A 20509-nucleotide genomic window follows, 5' to 3' on the forward strand; every position below is an offset into this window, starting at 1 on the left:
AGTCATCCAACAAAGGAACCTTAGATAACACTAGCTCTCAACCAGAGGATGAGACTCCTGTTGAGCAAATTAACCATTAATTACCTATTCGTTGGTCAAGTAGGGTTAGCATTGCACCTGAGTTCTATGGTTTCCATATTACTACAGAAGGGGACACATTTATCAGTAACAGAACACTGATAAATTCAGAAGAACCTGCTAACTACAAGGAAGTGACGACAGGCCCTGGGGCTGCCAAATGGAATGAGGCAATGGACAACGAGACTTAATCCATAAATGATAACCAAGTGTGGAACTTGGTTGAACATGAACCTGGTTGAAAATACAGTATGTTGCAAATGGATATTCAAGAAGAAGACCGACATGGATGGGAAGGTACACACGTTCAAAGTACGACTGATTGCGGAGAGCTTTACTCAAACCTCAGGGTTGACTATGATAAGACCTTTTCACCAGTGGCTAAGATCAAGTCTATCAGGATAATGCTTGCTATACCAGCCTTTTATGATTATGAGGTATGGAGAATGGATGTTAAAACCACTTTCCTAAAGGGGAAGTTATCTAAGGACGTCTATATGAGTTAGCCAGAAGGTTTTTTACATGCCAAATATCTTGATAGAGTGTGTAAGATTGAGAAATCCATTTATGGATTAAAACAAGCATCTCGTAGTTGGAATCTTTGTTTCAATGAGAAGGTCAAAGAGTTTGGATTCTCTAGGAGTGAGGATGAGTCCTGTATGTATGTCAAAGCTAGTGAGAGAATAGTGACTTTCCTAGTATTGTATGTTGATGATATACTCCTTATGGGAAACGACATCCCAACCTTGAAAGAAGTGAAATATTGGCTTGGGAAGTGTTATGAAAGATCTAGGGAAGCGGCCTATATTCTTGGGATAAGGATTTTGAGGGACAGAAAGAGAAGTCTCATTGGTCTTAGCCAGAGTACATACTTAGACAAGGTATTGAAGTGTTTCAATATGGAGAATTCCACGAAGGGGGATTTGCTAATTCACTGTACTATTAGATTGAGTAAGACTCAAAGTCCCGGTACAGACGAAGAGATAGATGAAATGAGTCGAATCCTATATGCTTCGGCTGTAGGATTGATCATGTATGCTATGACATTTACTCGCCATGATGTGTCTTATGCTTTGAGCATGGTTAGTCGATTTCATGGTAATCCAGGCAGACCCTATTGGACAGCAGTGGAAAACATTCTCAAGTGATTATGGAGAACAAAAGATATGATTCTAGTTCTTGGCAGCAGTGATACATTGAGAGTGATTGGTTACAGTGACGCCAAATTTCAAACAGATCATGACAACTTTTGTTCTCAATCTGGCTGGGTTTTCTTGTGGAATGGTAGAGAAGTGAGTTGGAAGAGTTCCAAGCAGTCAATGGTGGCTGACTCTACTTATGAGTCACAGTACATTGCAGCGAGCGAGGCATCAAAGGAAGCGGCTTGGTTGAATAACTTTATTAGTGACCTCGGAGTAGTCCCAACCATTTAAGAGCCAATGGAACTGTTTTGTAATAATGAAGGCACTGTTTCTTTGACTAAAGAACGAAAGGATCATGGTAGATCCAAGCATATCGATAACAAGTACCACTATATAAGACATAGGGTTAAAGAAGGACATCTCCTGGTGAAACGAGTATCATCAGAAGATAATCCTGCAGATCCTTTGACAAAGGCTCTGGGCAGGGTTAAGCACAACCAGCATGCTAGGAGCATAGGCTTAAGAGACGATGTTAGTTTTAGTAGTTAGTTGACAGTTTTGAAACTTTGTAACAAAATAAATTTAATTGATATTGGTGATTAAATAATAGAGAATTATTTATGAGTATTGTACTGCCTTCTTCAATTATTTATTCTTGTGTTTCACTTTTTATGTTTTACTTCCTGAATGATTTGATTATTCAAAATTCCACAGTCGCTCATACTTTTGGAAGTAAGTAGTGAATCAAGACTGTCATGAATGGATTGTAGATTGTCTAAAGAGATTAGACATTGCAATGGGATTGCTACAATATTCTTGAGTAGTTAGAAATGGATATTTGAGTATTGGATAAACCCACGCTTAGATATTACTTCACGGATTCAATCACGAGTAATTCTAATACGATAATATTTTATATTCATTAAAAAGAGATATATAAAGTTGTGATTTACAATCAGTTATCCGTTGGTGTTACGAAAACGCATCAGTAACATGATGTTATAAAATGTAGTGTCGTGTATGATTTGGTGAGTAAAGGACAAAGTTATATAGTCAAAGTTTATTCATTCCTTTTTCCCTAACGGGAAAGGCAATATCTTTGGGCCCCATCGGTGATTTGGTGTTGACATTATAGTGTTGGGCCCAGCCAGGACTAAATTGATGTATTCAATTAGTATTCTAAGGACATCATCACAAATTGGGAAACAAAATCTTAGATAATGAGATTGATTATGTTCCATATCTCATGTCCATACGATATCTTGAAGAACGAATGAATAACTTATCACTTATCTTAGGGCCAATGTCTGATTGGATCAGAGTTCGACAATGACTTTGGAAAAAACTCTTTACTAATTGTTTATACATGCAATTGTAGCTATAGAATTATCCAAGTGGGAGACTGTTTGATTAAGGTGTCTAAGATCATAACTAAATTGGTATAAAGATGAAAATGGAAGCAAAGTCCTTTTTGGGTTGCCCTCAGAACTAGTAACTGTGTAGAATGACTTTTGGAGAGAGAGGTTGATTTATTGAATTATTATGTGATTAATAAATAGAAATAAATGATTTGTTAATATATTATGTGATTAATATATTAGTTAGAAATAGTATTATTTAATTAATAATTAATCAGAAATCAATTGAAATCAATTGGATTAATTAAAAGTGCAGGTACTTAAGTTGTAACTGTTCAATAGTTGAACAAAAGAGGCTCCAAAACCTTCCATGGGTCGTAGACAATTTTGAGGAGTTTTGTAAGGGTTCGAGACTAATTCTTAAAGATAATTAAGGAGTTGGATAATTACGATATTTGAAATAATAGTATTATATTCAAATTAAGGTTTCTAAGGTTCCTTAGTTCAACTATAGATATGACCACTTGCCTACTAGTTTTTGTCCACTCCTAATCCAAGAAGGATAGCCGAAAATGTCATCCTATCTTCTTCTTCCTCATCAGGTCTTCTTATTACTAGGGTTTGGGTACAAACCATTAGAGGTATTAGATTTATGGTGCTTGCTTTCCAAGTTTTTTGAAGAAGGATTTGAATTGATTATTTGCTATAATAATCAAAAGGTATGTAAACCCTAACTTTCTTGTATTTTCGAAATTACCTAGGGTTTGCCAGGGTTCTTGATCTTCATAGTTTATTGTTATCAATAGAGAAATATAGATCCAAATAGGTTGCATGCGAACTTAAGAGTTAAGTATTTTTCCACCTTATGCATATATTTATAACATATAAAACACATCATTTTATTACCTTCACCCACATCAAACTCCTAGAAGTAAGAAAGAGCCACTTCCATTTTTTGCAACAAGGCCAAATAAAATTTCTTCAAACTATCAATCCCCAACCTGCATTTTTCTTTAGAATTAAGAGTTTGATCCCACTTTTTTCCCAACACAATTTCCGCTCCGTATCATCTAGGTACCAAAATAAGTAGATCCTTAATGATTATAACATTTTATAAATTGTATCAGGGTAAATACATAAAATAATTTCCGAGACTTCCAAGCACATACCTAATTAATGTTAAATGACCTCCAATAGACATCAAATTAACTTTCCAATTAGAAAGCATTTTCTTGAATCTCTGAATCACAATTTTGTAATTATCTATACGGATCATACTCATACCAACTGTCCACCCAAAATACGAGAACGTCATATTAGCAGTAGAACATCCCGTAAACACATCAATATCTTCCACCTCATGGCTAGATCTCCCAACCCCAACCAAATTGGATTTGAGCAAGTTAATTTTCAACCTCGAAACTAAGAAAAAACAATTCAAAATTGTTACCAAATTAGCGATATTCCTCATCCCATTCGCCCAAGAAAAAAGTGTCACCCGCTTAAAAAAGATGATTCAGAGTCAACCCATCTTCACTTACAACAACACCATGAAATAGACCTTGAACCACTGCATGCTCCATATCAACATGTAACCCTTCCATGCCAAGAATAAACAAAAAAACGACAACATATCTCCTAGTTTTAGACCTCTCTGTAAAGAAAACTCCATGGTCGGGCTCCTATTCACCTACACTAAAGCATAAGAAGAGACCAAACACTCCTTTATCCACCTTATCCATTTTTGGTCAAAACCCATGAAAACCATAATCTTGAACAATTAGTCCCAGCTAAAAGAATCATATGCCATGTCAAAATCAACTTTGAAGATCATCACCATTTTGTTTTCTTTTATTCCAATCAATTACTTCGTTCACTATCAAGGGGTCATCCAAAATTTTCCCGCCTTTAACAAAAGCAGACTGTTCCGGGCTAATGATACTATCAATAACAGTAGCAAGCCAATTAGCTAAAAGTTTAGCAATAATCTTATACCGCATACATATTAAGCTAATAGGTCTATAATCTTTGATACCAATCAGATTGTCAATCTTCAGAATCTCCATATTCTAATAAAAGAATATGTTTATTCTCCTTTTTCCATGTGACACTCAGTTAGTCCTCCTAATTAATATCATGCCACTTGTCAACCTATTGATTCTTCACTCTAAATTTTAAAATTTAAATTTCCCACTCTAATTACATTAAATTAAATTAATAAAATTAGAATAAAATTTAAAATAAAGTTAATACATATTATAAGACGATATAATTTCACGTATTAATTTAAATCAATAGTTATAATTTTATATAACTAAAAAAATATATCTTATTTAATAATTTATTTAAAATAACTCATTAATAATTTTGAGTTTTTAATATGAAAGTTTAATCAATTTTGTAACTGTGGTTCCCACGGGTTATAAACTAGTTAACGCGTTAAAAGACAAGTTACACCCGTAATGAACGAATATGACTGAAATCAAAGAATTCTTGAACGAAGCTACATATATCATCTTTATGCATGTCCCAAAAAAGTTATAAAGAGTAAGAAAAAACCATCAGGACCCTATGCTCGATCACTCCTACTTGACCACACAACCTCCTTCACTTCATCAACCGAAGGCGCACATACACCATAGCCTCTCTTTGATTCGATGATAAAACTTTCAACTGAGAACTCGGGTGAACAATGTTAGCATCATAAAAACTTTTAAGTTTATCCTTTTAAACTTGAAAAAACGCATCTTTCACAAACATTGGGTCTGTCAACCATAATCCATCTACCATCGAACCAGAAATGGTTAATTTTCTTCTTTAACTATTTAATAAATAATGAAAAAAAATAGTGTTCTCGTCCCCTTCGGAGCCCCATTTAAATTTTGTTTTTTTGCAAAAAAAATCATACCATCTACAGTATGTTTATCCGAATTATGCTTAATGCCACAAACTTAATCGCCAAATCAATTTCTTTATTTTTTAACCATTTAGATCATTAATTATAACCAAACACTTGATGAAACTTATGTTAAGTCGAATACTTCAGGAAGTCAAAGGTATATAGGGGGTAGGGGCATCAAATATGGAAGTATCAAACTGGGCAGCTCCTCTTGGATGTAAACCTTCGTCTATCCCATTCACCTATCTGGGAATTCCGGTGGGTGAAAATATGAATTTGAGACGTGCATGGAGACCGATTATAGATAAATTCTAGGCAAAGCTTACGACTTGGAAAGCGAAATCATTGAGCTTCGGTGGTAGAGTAACTCTTGCCAAGGCAGTTCTCGGCAACCTTCCTACATTCTTTATGTCGATTTTTGCAGTTCCTAAAGGAGTTGTCGATACCTTGGAAAGAATCAGAAGGAATTTTATCTGGAGCAAGGAGTATGAAAAAAAAGTATTTGCTGGGTTGCTTGGGAAAAACTTATTTCTCCAAGGAAGGTAGGAGGTATTGGGCTTGGGTCTATTAAATCTCTCAATATCTCACTATTAGCGAAATGGATGTGGCGATTGAAAACTGATAACTCAAACTTTAGGTGAAAATTATTTGGTGTATCCACAAATTAGATGGAAGGCACTGGTCCGTTTTCGCTAATAGATCAAGTAAAGGGGTATGGTAAAATATAGCTAAATCCAGGTCGTATTTGCAAAAGGTCAACATTGACCCTAATGAAATCATATCTTGGAACTCGATCGATGGACGATGGGAATCAAAATTTGTATCAGATGGTTGCTTTATGGTAAACCGGCTACGAGAACGAATTGAATTAGCAGGTTATGTGGCAAATGATGGACCGTTTGATTGGGGTAAAACGACTCGGTTCAAGATTGTATCATTCATTTTGAGAGCTAAGCAAGGTAAAATTCCATCTGCAGTGGCACTTAGTAAACGTGGGATTAATATCTCATCTACAAGGTGTGGCACTTGTAAGCTGGAAAAGGAGACGTGTGATCACGTTTTGCTCACGTGCCCGAAGGCGATGGCAGTCATTGATTTGATTCTTACCTGGTGCGAAATCCGTTGTGAAAGATTTACTTCAGTAAAGGACATGCTACTTTTCATTTCAAGATGGCCTAGGTGTAGTAAGAAAAAAAGATTGCTGAATATGATATTATATGGAGCATTATGGTGCTTATGGGTTGACAGAAACAAATGAGTTTTTGAAAACATGCACATAACACCAGCGATCACAGTAGAAAGGATAAAAGCTCTAACTTTTATTTGGTGCAAACATAGAACTTCATGCACTAAGGTGGATTGGAGAGTGTGAAATCTATATCCTTTTCAATGTATGTAATTTTATGATTTTAAACTGTCGTTGTATTCTTTTCCCCACATCATCTTGATGTGGTTGTATTTATATTATTCGCCTATTTCCAAAAAAAAAAGTCGAATACTACAACTTTTTTTAATCAAAATGTAACAGAAGACATGATATTCGATAAATAAATACTAAATTATTTAATAACATTGACTTTTCTGATCCGACATGGAATCAACAAAATAGTTTAGAAAAATCTGTAAAAAAAGTCCTTATATTTTGGCTCTATTGACAAAAAAGTCATCCCTAATTTTTTTCCTGTAATTTAACCACTAAAACCGGTAAAAACTTGCAAAGAACCTTTGTAACCGGTTATTGCAGGATTTAAGTGTTAAATTGCAAACAAAAAATTAATGATCACTTTTTCGTTAATAAGGTTAAAGTTTAAGGAGTTTTCCGAAGACTTTTCTTATATATACTAAATTTATTTGAAAAAAAACTTCTAATTATTTATTAAAAAACTCAAAATAAAGATACCGTCTAAATCTTTTTTACTAAAAAAACTCATATGATAATTTATACATCATTTTTGATAATTTTTTTTATTATCCTGAATATATATCATTACTATAATCATAAAGATATCATCTAAATAAACTTCCTAAATAGAACTCCATTATATTTTTTATAAGCTTCATTATATATGTGGCCTAAATAAAGCTCCATTTTTTGTGATTGTCTTTAATACATATCATTACTACAATCATAAAAATACAATCTATATCTTATATAACTTAATCATAAAGATATCATCTAAATACACTTCCTAAATAAAGCTTCATTATATTTTTTATGAGCTTCATTATATATGTGGCCTAAATAGAGCTCCATTTTTGTGATTGTCTTTAATAAATATCATTACTACAATCATAAAGATACAATCTAGATCTTATATAACTTAAGAAGAATTTGTTGATTTGTCGCAAGAAGCGTATTTCTAGGTCAAATGCTACTTCATTGTTAAAATTTTAGGTCTCGGGTGTAAATTTTTTATCATAAAACTACAACCTACCGAAGATCATTTCACAATCGAACATCACCATAGAAAATAAAGGCTTACTAGAGGCTGTTATTCCTAAATAGAGCTCCATTATACACACTATGTGGCTTATCAACACACACTACTTATGACAAATCAACAAAATTCATTTTAATTGTATTTATGTGTTTTTATAACTATTATAGCTCTTGTATTAATAAAAGAGCTACAATAGTTATACAAACACATGCTAAATACAATTAATATAACTTTTGTTTTTAGAACTATTTATAAAAAGAGTTATACCTATTGTAACTCTTTTATTAATACAAGAGCTATAATAGTTATCAAAACACATGTTAATACAAGAGCTACAATAGTTATAAAAACACATGTTAAATACAATTAAAATGATTTTTTATATTTGTCGTAAGTAGAGCGTTGCTAAGCCACATAGCGTGTATAATGGAGCTCTATTTAGGAACGACATCGTCTAGTAAGCCTTTATTTTCTGAAGCGACGTTCGATTGTGAAATGATATTTGGTAGGTTGTAGTTTTTTATGGGATTCGAGCCTCATTAGATCAAAAATAGGGCAATGGAAATGATAAATAAATATGATCTAAACTCAAAATATGTAGAATTTGAACTCATCTAATCTATGCAACTTATTAGAACTCAATAGATAGAAACATATCTTCGATTTCTTAGTTGGTTTCTTCTTCTGCCAAGTGAAACTAGAGAACCTAAAGTAGACTTCATCTTCTTTCAATCGCACCCAAGACGCAAAAAATAAACAAATCCAAGAAATCATCGAGCTTCAGCTTCAAACATAATCGAAATCTCAATTCCGTTTTTCGACCACGTCGTGGGGATTAAACTACCACGACGCATGAACGAATATTCAGGATTCTTTAGGGTTTTGAGAGTTACGAACTGTGGTAGCTTAGATGTATATTTCTCAAGTATCAAAACCGGATTTGGAGCCCTCTGTTTATAGGGAGATGATTTGAAACCCTAGAGATAATTACCAAATATATTAATAATTATCTATGATATTCAAATCATTCTGGAATATTCCATATTCCATTTATTTACTATTAATTAATTAAAATATTAATTAATTAGCAAAACATGTCTCTCAAATAAATATCTCTTGAAATCTACTTCTTTTTGTTCTTGCGTGTAACGCAACAGGACACTTGGGTTTTGAGCATTCTAACACTCCTATGGTGTACATGCAACCCTATAAACCTTGGATCTATGTTTTCTCTATTATACATGCAAATATTAACTATTCCAAGGTTTCATCCTAACTAGCATATTATGAAGCACCTATACTACAAAGTTCTAGTTAGATGACATACCTTTTGATGTAGCTTGATGTCTTCAAGCTTTAAGAGCTTAGCCCCAATAGTGTGGAAGCCTCAAATGGAATCACAAATCACCAAAACACCTTGGAAGAACTTGAGAGAATATGTACGCACATTAAAATCGGCCCACTCTTATTTTCACACACTTGTGCCAATTTGGTGAGCCAAGGACCCCTTTATATATTATGGAGGATTAGGGTTACATCCATGTAAACCCTAATACCCATGACCTTTCATTTACATAGGATCCATGGGTTAAAAGCTCCATGGACCATCCATGAAAGCTTAGCCCAACCTAAATGAACTTGGCCCATTCCATATATATAAGAGTCCATATTTAATTAGTTCTTTTTGATCACTTAATTAATTCTAAATTAATTCTTGATCAATACTAATTAAATAATATGATTCCATATTAATATATTAGAACTTATAATATATTAATATAAATCATAAATATACTATTCTCAAAAGACTATCCATATAAATTGTGCCGGTGAAGTGTAACCCAAATGGACCATGCCGGGTCGGGTCAAGTACATACCAAATATAGTTATGGACTTAGACATTAATCCAACAGTAATCTCCATCAGCTTTATGATAAAATTTTTACACTTGAGACCTAAAAATTCAACAATGAAGTAGCATTTGACCTAGAATATGCTTGTTGCGACAAATCAACAAAGTTCTCATCAGGCCCCGCCCGGTATACATACAAACACATACAATGCATGAAAGAGTCAGAAAAACAGCTAGCATACAAATAACAATATTCCATGGGCCGGCATTGGTGCCTTCGACCCGCCAAACACCGGGAAGAGACTCACCTCTCAATCTGAAAGATTGCTGAACATGACACTACTCCGAATATCAGCTTTATTTGTCACCTACTCATTGGAACATGCCCAAACTTAACTTATAATCCATATAATACCCCTAGGTCAAACTTGGTTGAACCCCTGGTCAAAGTCAAAGTTTAAGTCAACCGGGTCAACTAGGTGAGTACGCTAGGTGTACACAACAGTACGCATGGCATACTACACGTTTGACCAGAGTCGAGGGGTTGATCACGTATGTGCATCGTACCCTTTGGTACGCCCAGAGTACATGGCTGTCACCCACTCTTCCCATTAAGAGCTTAATTGATAAGCTCCTTCATCCAAAATCCAGATCTAGCCCTCAAAGGATGTTCTTAATCATAAAGGTTTCAATCATATGATCTTGCATGGCTAATAAGTGCTCAATACCAAAAATCCTAACTTCTTTATTCTTTAAGACATCCTAGCTCATGCATGGAAGGAAATTAAGGTCAAAGATTACATTTTTATGGTTCCTAATAACTCCATAATGGATAAAGTTTCCAACTTTATCCATTAGAATGGTCCAAAGACACATTTTATAAGATCGAGTTACCAAATGCGTTTTCGTGCAATCAATGTATAACCAACTCATAGTAACAACTCATATCTCTAGGTTTGAAGAATATAAGATATTATCGTCTCATGATCACTCGTGATAAAATCCATGAAGTGATTCAAATGAGCGCGGGTTGAATCCAATACTCAGAACTTATGAGCACTCATGAGTGTTGTAGCACCACTTTGTCCACCAACTTTGACCTCTACAAACCAACCCATGACAGTCTTGATTCATATCTACTTCCAACATATGACCGACTGTGGATGGTTTGAATAACTTAATCATTCAGGAAGAGTGACTTAGTTATTCTGGAAGTCAAAACATGCAAAGTGAAACACAAGAATAAATGAATCAAATATGGTATCAAACCCTATGAATATAAATAAACACTTTTATTTATCACTATACTGATTACTCATTATTCATTGTTTCGGTTTTATCAACTTTATATTTGAATTAAAAACACTAGTTGTCCCATGCTCCAAGCATGTACACTATGTTTTTCTTAAACAATAGCTTTGCCATACACCAAGTATGCACTCTATGTTTGTCTATGATCCTTACTTTGTGAAATAAACCAATTGAACATAATTTCAATGATTCTAATTTCACACTCCCAAATCCTTATCGAAAAATGTGAGAATTTAAAATTCCTATCATTTATCGAAATCTGTTTAGATTTTAAACTTACATGCACTGACCCTCCTGTAATGAATATGTACAAAGTCACAAAGACTTGTCAACAGTCATTATAAGGTATTCCAATGGAGATCAACTCCATGGAAACTAAGTCTCATATTCAAAGTACATTGCTTTGGACATGCTTCTTGCATTAAGTTTTCTAATCTTACACAGGTAACTTCCACCTATGGAGATAACTCCATATTCTCATCTTGACTATCACTTCTGAATAAGAGATGACTCTTTTCAGAATATGTCAATATGGTCCTTCCAAAATTAGCACTATACTTCCAACTGTCCCTGAGCAACCAATCTTTGGTAAACCTCAGATTGTCCTCGACAATTGCTTAATCATTTTAGTCATATCCAATTCTAGACTTTTCCCTTCTTAATGCCTCTGGGCATTTGGAAAAATTTAGAAATGACAAATATTATAGCACATGCAATCGATCCTGTACCCAAAGCAAATGGTACACGATTCATGATGTCTCACATAAAGACATGATTCTAGACCAGTCTTTTGCTACAATATTTTTATTTGCCATGTTTTCAAAATTTGACTATGAAGAGGGATGCCGTAATCATAATCGAATTTTGAGAACGCAATATATAGAATTTCCTTAAGTTGAACCAATCCAACATGAAATTCATATATATATTCTTGACTAAAGATGATTAAGGTCTCAATCTAAGCCTTTAGAACAGAAATGAAGTATATCCTCTCCCTTAATTATAGCAAAACAACTTTTTCAATCCCTGCAGCCTCACGAATTGAACTTTTGTTTTCTGTAATTAACATTGCTAACTTGCAACACTAACAATAATTATCATGCTCCCACTAACATGATGATTATTAGCATAACACTTATGCTCCCACTAGCTTTGACATGTACTTAGAAATCAGCTGGACTTCTAAAAATCAATACTTTATTGACTTTCTTACCAAAGTTCAGATTTCTGATACGAGATGCTTTGATAAAACTTTATCAAAATCATACACCTTTCCTTAGATAGCATGCATGTGTGTCTAAACAATTTCAGAACTATGAAAAGGGGTACCGTAATCATAGTCTCAATTGTTTAGACCTTTTGCCATCTGCTTCAAATCTACTTGGTGGAAGTGTTTCCTCACCATCATTTTCATGAATCGGAGAGAAACCTTATGACCCTTAGATTTTATGGTGTATGTGTTCTTATCCATGTGAATCGTCAAAACCATAGTCACAAGACAAGGATAATGACAAATCCAAACTCATATGGACTGAACTTATGCAATCTTAACTTCTTGCCACCTGGCAGTACAGGGCCTGCCATTGCTTCCAAGTTGTTATGCAACCAATTGAGAACTTTCAGAACTCCTATGCAAAGCCAACTTTAACTGGAATGGGCACAGAATATGTCAACACGATAGGTTATAAACCTCAAGTCGTGTGCTAGTGAAGAACCTCAGGTTTTATTCTTGATTAGTTCTTGAAATTCTTTTTAGGATCTTTAAGACTCCCACTATCCTCTTGACATATAAGACTATCTTGCCAAATATTCGAGAGATAGTGCGGATTCTTTATCAAGACAAACACTTCACACAATTGGCCTTAGTTGGTCTTTGTTTTATCCAAAACATCACAACTTACCAATTTCAAATGTACAAGAGTAGGACACTTTTACTCTTACATTTGACAAGTGTTTTAAACCTTTCTTTAAGATATGTCACTCAAGTTACAATCTTGGAGTATGACTCTAAGAATTGTTTTGGAACGAAGTATGACTCATCTTCCTGATCTAACCATTTCAACAATTCATGACTCCTCTTCTTAGTCATAAGAATGCACTAAGATGACCTTTAGAGGACTAATTGTGATATGATTTCTAAATCATTAAGATGATCACAAACATGATACTAAAGTACTCTCCCATCTTTTCAGATTTGAGAAACTTTTATCTTTCTGCCTAATTTGATTCTTCCCATTCGTTCTGCCATACATTGAGACTTTTCCAATGTTTCAGAATTATACTTAAACTTGTAAGTATAACCATATTTACTAAACTTTAGTAAATCAAATAGTCTTAACGAGCTTTGTGGTGGACATGACCAGTGCACAAGAATGTCTACTCGATCCCTTGACTCCTTCACTTGACTCACACATCCATGTGAACAAGTAATTAGTCTTGATTTTCCAATGCTTGAAAGTTCTCATTCATCATACTATTTAACTTGCATGATTCCAAGTTTCGGTCCAATTGAAACTTGGGCGATGAGGAACTTTCCTGATTTGGTAAATTTAGACACTACCCCAAATGAAAGAATCAAATCCATTTTCCAATATTGCTGTCAGTGGAATCATATAAGCAACAATTTTCCACAAATGCCATTGTAAGGATACTTCAAATAAATAAAGTTAAACAATTTTCTTTTATTTTAAAACTTTGCGGAAAAACTTATCCTTACAATCCACATGGAAAATTGTTGTTATCTATTCCTTAGCAATATATCATAACTTCTTAAGCAACTGCTCAAAATTCTGATGCGATCGAAATCCACCTTCGCGATCAGAATCAGCATATACTTCCTTTAAGATTTCTCTCTATTCTTTGATTCTTAAAACATCAACATGTGACCCAGTCACATCATGTAATGAGGATCTCAGAATAGAACTTAACAGAGTTAGATAATGGGCTCTACCTGATGTAGAGTCAAACTTATTGACTTTAACATCCTTAGGTAAATTTGGCAGCTTTGCAATCAACGCCCCTTCCTTTGGCAATATAAACATATGGACCCTTTGGTAATGGGACTATCTCAGACTTAGCCTTTCTCTTCACCATTTGGTCAACCGGGTTGACTATGGCCAATCCCTTTCCATTGGGAAGAGAATGCTTTTTCTGGATTTCCAGTGTCACCATTGTCACTGTCCATAAAGTTTTTGGGAAGTTGATCTTCTAATCAAATTTGCTTCACTATCGTTCCAAATCATTGCTGATTCAGCAGCACCAAGAAAATAGATATAATCATTAAGGTTCATGTCATAGTCTGTATCATAGTAGTCCCAAAGGAACTCACTATGTGACTTAGAAAGTGATTGAACATCCAACTTTCTCAAGACTTTGAAACCCAACTCTCCCGACTTGTCAATATGTGACTTCATCTCTAAGATGTGATCACACATAGACCTTGCTTGCCATTTGGGCTTGAGTGACCTTGAACTTGTGGGTTAGGGAGAATAATTGGAGGAGGTGGAGGAAGTAAAGTTCCAAGAGATTTGGGAAGATCATAGATGTCTGAACTCGACATCTTTTGGGAGATATTCAAGATAGTTGATCTAAAGTCCTTAATATAACACCCAATATGAAATATTAAGGCTAGGATCCAACAACCTATTTATAACTGGAAGAGGGATGCCGTAATCCGAGTTATAAAATAGTTGAAGGTATGTAAATGACGATTTACCAATTTCCACCATGAAAAACGAAATAATTTAATTAGGTTTTTTTACTTGGATTTGAAACTCCTAGATCTTTTGAGATTCATTGAACTTTTCAATGGCATGTTTCAATCTTGAGTGTGCCCTTCAGGTTTTGTGACTGGGATGCCGAGGATCACAAAACAAGGTATGAAGTAACCATGAAAATATACTTGGTACCCTTAATATTTACCCCTCAATCGATGTGCCGGTTAACCACACGAGCTCCACCGATACTATGATAAATATTAAGTTACCCTTTGCCTACTTTGTTAAATCCAGGTTAGTGTGCCGGTTAACCACACATGCTCCACTAACGGTTTAAACAAAGTGCAAAGTGTAATTTCATGGATTAGCACCTTATTCACATTTTCCTAAGTAACTAAGATTGGGAATTAATAAAAGGTTTAGTTACTTAGTATTTATCATTAATACTTTTAATGAAGGGAGAATTATAGTCCTTGTCCTACCTGTTCGGCTAACGACTCTCCACCAGTCAAGGAAGCGGTGGGTGAGAGTGGACACCCATTAAGCTGCCATTTTATAGGCAACAACCTTATACCCCCCCTTATAGACCGGCTTCGTGAATGAGGCCTACTAATGGTAAGACGACTTGCTCTTATACATATAATATATTAAACTTTTAATATTATAATAGTATAAGGGTGTATTTTAGACATTTAAAATACTTGATGGTTTAATCTATTAATTAAACTAGACTTTTAATTTAATTAAACTCAAACCATATATTTATGGATTTAATAATACTATTTTAATTAAACGCTTTAATTAACTATTAATAAAGTCCATAAGAGTTAATTTGAACTATTCAACAAAACATCATAATTCCAATTATTAAACTCAAAATTAAAACCATTTAATTAATTGTTTAAGTTATGAACCCAAGAGTTTTAGAATTCAATTCTTTTTTTCATAAAATACTTTTCTCAAATTCCAAAACTTGAGGGCAAGTTTTGTAATTCTTGAAAACCTTTGGATTCCATAACTTATGGAATTAATGGTGTTTTATGATGAAACTTTCCATGTTCCATAACTTAAGAACAAGTTATGGAATTCTTTAAAACATTAACACCAAATTTTGTAACTCCATAAAAACTTTGAATCAAATTTTTTTTAAAAAAACTTTCATATCCATAACTTATGGAAGTTTCAAAAACCGTTAAGATCACAACTTAAAAAAAACTTTTGAGCTCCAAAATTTTATGACAAAATTTGTAACTCCTTAAAACATTTAGATCAAACTTTTAAAACTAATAAAATAATCATATCATTTTATCTTTTACTAAATTTGACCTAATTCAACTCATATAACAAATGATTCAAATTTTACAAATAATTCGTTTTTCACAAAACAAGTAATTATCTTAAAATTTGACAAACGTCAATTTTTTTATCCTTTTTTTTCCAACTTGAAAATAAAACATTTGCATCAATATAACAGAAAACAACCCATGGCTCTGATACCACTGTTGGGTTTTGAGCATTCTAACACTCCTATGGTGTACATGCAACCCTATAAACCTTGGATCTATGTTTTCTCTATTATACATGCAAATATTAACTATTCCAAGGTTTCATCCTAACTAGCATATTATGAAGCACCTATACTACAAAGTTCTAGTTAGATGACATACCTTTTGATGTAGCTTGATGTCTTCAAGCTTTAAGAGCTTAGCCCCAATAGTGTGGAAGCCTCAAATGGAATCACAAATCACCAAAACACCTTGGAAGAACTTGAGAGAATATGTACGCACTCTAAAATCGGCCCACTCTTATTTTCACACACTTGTGCCAATTTGGTGAGCCAAGGACCCCTTTATACATTATGGAGGATTAGGGTTACATCCATGTAAACCCTAATACCCATGACCTTTCATTTACATAGGATCCATGGGTTAAAAGCTCCATGGACCATCCATGAAAGCTTAGCCCAACCTAAATGAACTTGGCCCATTCCATATATATAAGAGTCCATATTTAATTAGTTCTTTTTGATCACTTAATTAATTCTAAATTAGTTCTTTATCAATACTAATTAAATAATATGATTCCATATTAATATATTAGAACTTATAATGTATTAATATAAATCATAAATATACTATTCTCAAAAGACTATCCATATAAATTGTGCCGGTGAAGTGTAACCCAAATGGACCATGCCGGGTCGGGTCAAGTACATACCAAATATAGTTATGGACTTAGACATTAATCCAACAGTAATCTCCATCAGCTTTATGATAAAATTTTTACACTTGAGACCTAAAAATTCAACAATGAAGTAGCATTTGACCTAGAATATGCTTGTTGTGACAAATTAACAAAGTTCTCATCAGGCCCCGCCCGGTATACATACAAACACATACAATGCATGAAAGAGTCAGAAAAACAGCTAGCATACAAATAACAATATTCCATGGGCCGGCATTGGTGCCTTCGACCCGCCAAACACCGGGAAGAGACTCACCTCTCAATCTGAAAGATTGCTGAACATGACACTACTCCGAATATCAGCTTTATTTGTCACCTACTCATTGGAACATGCCCAAACTTAACTTATAATCCATATAATACCCCTAGGTCAAACTTGGTTGAACCCCTGGTCAAAGTCAAAGTTTAAGTCAACCGGGTCAACTAGGTGAGTACGCTAGGTGTACACAACAGTACGCATGGCGTACTACACGTTTGACCAGAGTCGAGGGGTTGATCACGTATGTGCATCGTACCCTTTGGTACGCCCAGAGTACATGGCTGTCACCCACTCTTCCCATTAAGAGCTTAATTGATAAGCTCCTTCATCTAAAATCTAGATCTAGCCCTCGATGTTCTTAATCATAAAGGTTTCAATCATATGATCTTGCATGGCTAATAAGTGCTCAATACCAAAAATCCTAACTTCTTTACTCTTTAAGACATCCTAGCTCATGCATGGAAGGAAACTAAGGTCAAAGATTACATTTTTATGGTTCCTAATAACTCCATAATGGATAAAGTTTCCAACTTTATCCATTTGAATGGTCCAAACAACCAAGATCTAGTCTTTAAGTCTCAAAGGGAGAAAAAGTGTAACCTTTTCAACTTAATCCATTAAGTCCAAGTCTCTAACCTTTAGATCTGAATCAATATGATATTTAGATGGATAAAGTTTCGAACTTTATCCATAAAAAGGTCACAAACTTTCAAGATCTAAACTTTATGCACTAAAATGACCAAAAGCTCATAACACCCAAAACTAGCTAGATCTAACAAATGCATCATCAAGATTCAATCTTTATACCTCTAGAAGAAACATCAAGGTGAACAAAGTCTGGATCTACAAGCTCCAATGCAACCAACACTTTTCCATTGAGCTCATTCTTCTCTAAGATGCATTAAAAACACTCCAAAGCACTCAAAAACACCTTGTTTTTGCTAACAAGGCTCAAACTAGGGTTAGGGTTTCAAGGGAGGGTGTTGGAGAGTTGGAGGCTGAGAATGGAATGGGTTTGGGGAAGTTAAGGAGCTTAAATAGGGCTCAAACCAAGAAAATAGGGTTTGGGCATTGATCACGTACGCCCATCATACTCAGGGATACCCTAGTACACCCATCGTACTTCCCCGTATGCCTAGCGTACACGACTTAACCCAAAACCGTCCTAACTTCAAACAGTCATAACTTCTTCGTTTCAACTCCGATTTCGACGATCTTTATATTCACGGAAAGGTATTGAGGAGCTCTACAATCCACCGCGGAGACTGAAAGTTTTACACCTGGTCCCATCACAAGACTCTGACTAACAGTCTAACTAATAAGGGCTACCCTAGCCTAACCACCACACAAATGCCAGTCACTGACCACAAACTAATCACATTCTAAATTTGATCCAATACCTTATTCCAGCCAATTTCCACCGGGTCTCACCCACACTATCACAACCAAACGGGTCTCGCCCACAGGTCCCACCCAGTCTTGCATAATCGAACAGGCCTCGCCTGCGGGTCTCACCCATTCGAGTGTTGTACAGGTCTAACCTCGCCTCAGATCCAACGATCATCATACCAACACAAAGGGAAGTCCTTAGAAAATACTTTCTGCCTCGACCCCAGGCACGTGTTGATCCTCTTTCAGCCTAACGACCACTCCAACAATAGCCTACCTCAATCTGGTGAATGCTACGACTACGTCGCAGACTTACAACACTTCCCTAATGGCCTATCATACTTGTGTATGCTACGGCTACCCCGTAGTCTTACAAGACTCCCACAACTGCCTATCAACCCCGTGAATGCTACAGTTGTCCTGTAGTCTTACAACACTTCCATACTGCCATGCTCCTAACCCATGGTCTTACCGCTCATTTTCTATACCAACCATGATCCTCCTGAGTCGAACCCACATCCGACTATATCCCAACCAAGTGTTTGGGTTATGCTTAGAACCCCAAAGCCTTAATCAGAAAAGAACAGGCAGAGAGGCCCTAACCAAACCCTTAACTTGTTCCTGATCATATATCCACCATGCGTTACTACTGATGCGTGATAAGATCTGAATATCCATTCTTATGCAACCCTTAAACCAAACGTTTCTCCCCTACTTAGATTCGACTGCACTCTTCCCATCCATAAAATTTGATGGATTCCAATCCATCTTGCAACATTACTATTCAAACCGTCAAAAACTAGAGCTTACAAGAACTGGCAGTCCATTACTTGCCAATCTTAGCTATTACATGCATTCCAAAACCAGATGAATACTTCCGAAATCTCAACGAGCTCAATAATCCCAAGTACTTACCATAATACAACTCCACATCCCTAAGCCACTTCATCTTATGAAAAAGAACCATAACCCTTGACCAGAACGGATGAATCACCAATTCAACTACCTAGTTACTGAAAAATCAATGCATGCCGAACATCTCTACTAAGTCCATTTAAATCCTTTTGACAATCCCAACATTTGAACAAACCTGTGCGATTAAGTCGTCACCCACACTCTAGAGTGATGGTTCACTATTGCTCTTGCCCTACAACAGTAGTAATCAGTTAAAATCTTGTTAACAATCAGCTGACATCCATCCTGAGCGCTACAAGCGCTCTTGAAATCTGACTTCGTTATCTCGGATGGGGACACCTAGCTTCCCTAATATATTTTCCTAAACACTTCTGATGCGAGGACCACACTCACAATTCTGTAAACATGAACCTGGTAGTAACTCACCCTGCACTCGTGTTAAGATCAATCCCTTACACCTCTAAATCATGACAGATCTTTATCAACTCGAGTTCTAATAATCTCATGAAATTACTCTTCACTCCTTCCGACTCATTGTGTTGAAACCAACATATCAATCTAGTTTTTGATCCTTTGAGCAGGATGATCAGTTCACTAAAGGGCCCAATCTAATGATGGATAATAACATAAATCCAGCTCCACAAGACGAGTTTCCGATCATGACTCTCAGCATGCAGAACGTCATATGACAACTTCTGGATAAACTAACTATGTCACTCATACAAGTGCTTCCATTCTTAGATAATCAGGACATAACATTTCACACATATCAACATAGGATCATAAGCATAATGATTAAAGAATGAAATAGAAGAATACGATACATACATGTAGCGTCTTAGGGTTCTGCTCCCCTCCTCCTACAGGAGCACTTGCAATGGAACCTGTGACATCCCCATTTTCCC

General features: G+C 35.2%; 1 protein-coding gene across 1 annotated transcript; it reads right to left on the reverse strand.

Annotated features, from left to right (window-relative positions):
* Positions 1 to 3503: 3503 nt before the first annotated feature.
* On the reverse strand, positions 3504 to 4644 carry LOC145113886 (uncharacterized). Its single transcript, XM_079049929.1, has 3 exons — positions 4401 to 4644; positions 3748 to 4000; positions 3504 to 3579 (listed from the first exon to the last, which is right to left on the reverse strand). Exons 1-3 carry the CDS (start codon positions 4642 to 4644, stop codon positions 3504 to 3506), a joined length of 573 nt encoding a protein of 190 aa, XP_078906055.1.
* Between the last annotated feature and the right edge of the window lie 15865 nt (positions 4645 to 20509).

This window comes from Lactuca virosa, chromosome 5 (genome assembly GCF_052849685.1).
Source record: "Lactuca virosa cultivar CGN04683 chromosome 5, Lactuca_virosa_CGN04683_v6, whole genome shotgun sequence".
NCBI classification, from domain to species: Eukaryota; Viridiplantae; Streptophyta; class Magnoliopsida; order Asterales; family Asteraceae; genus Lactuca; species Lactuca virosa.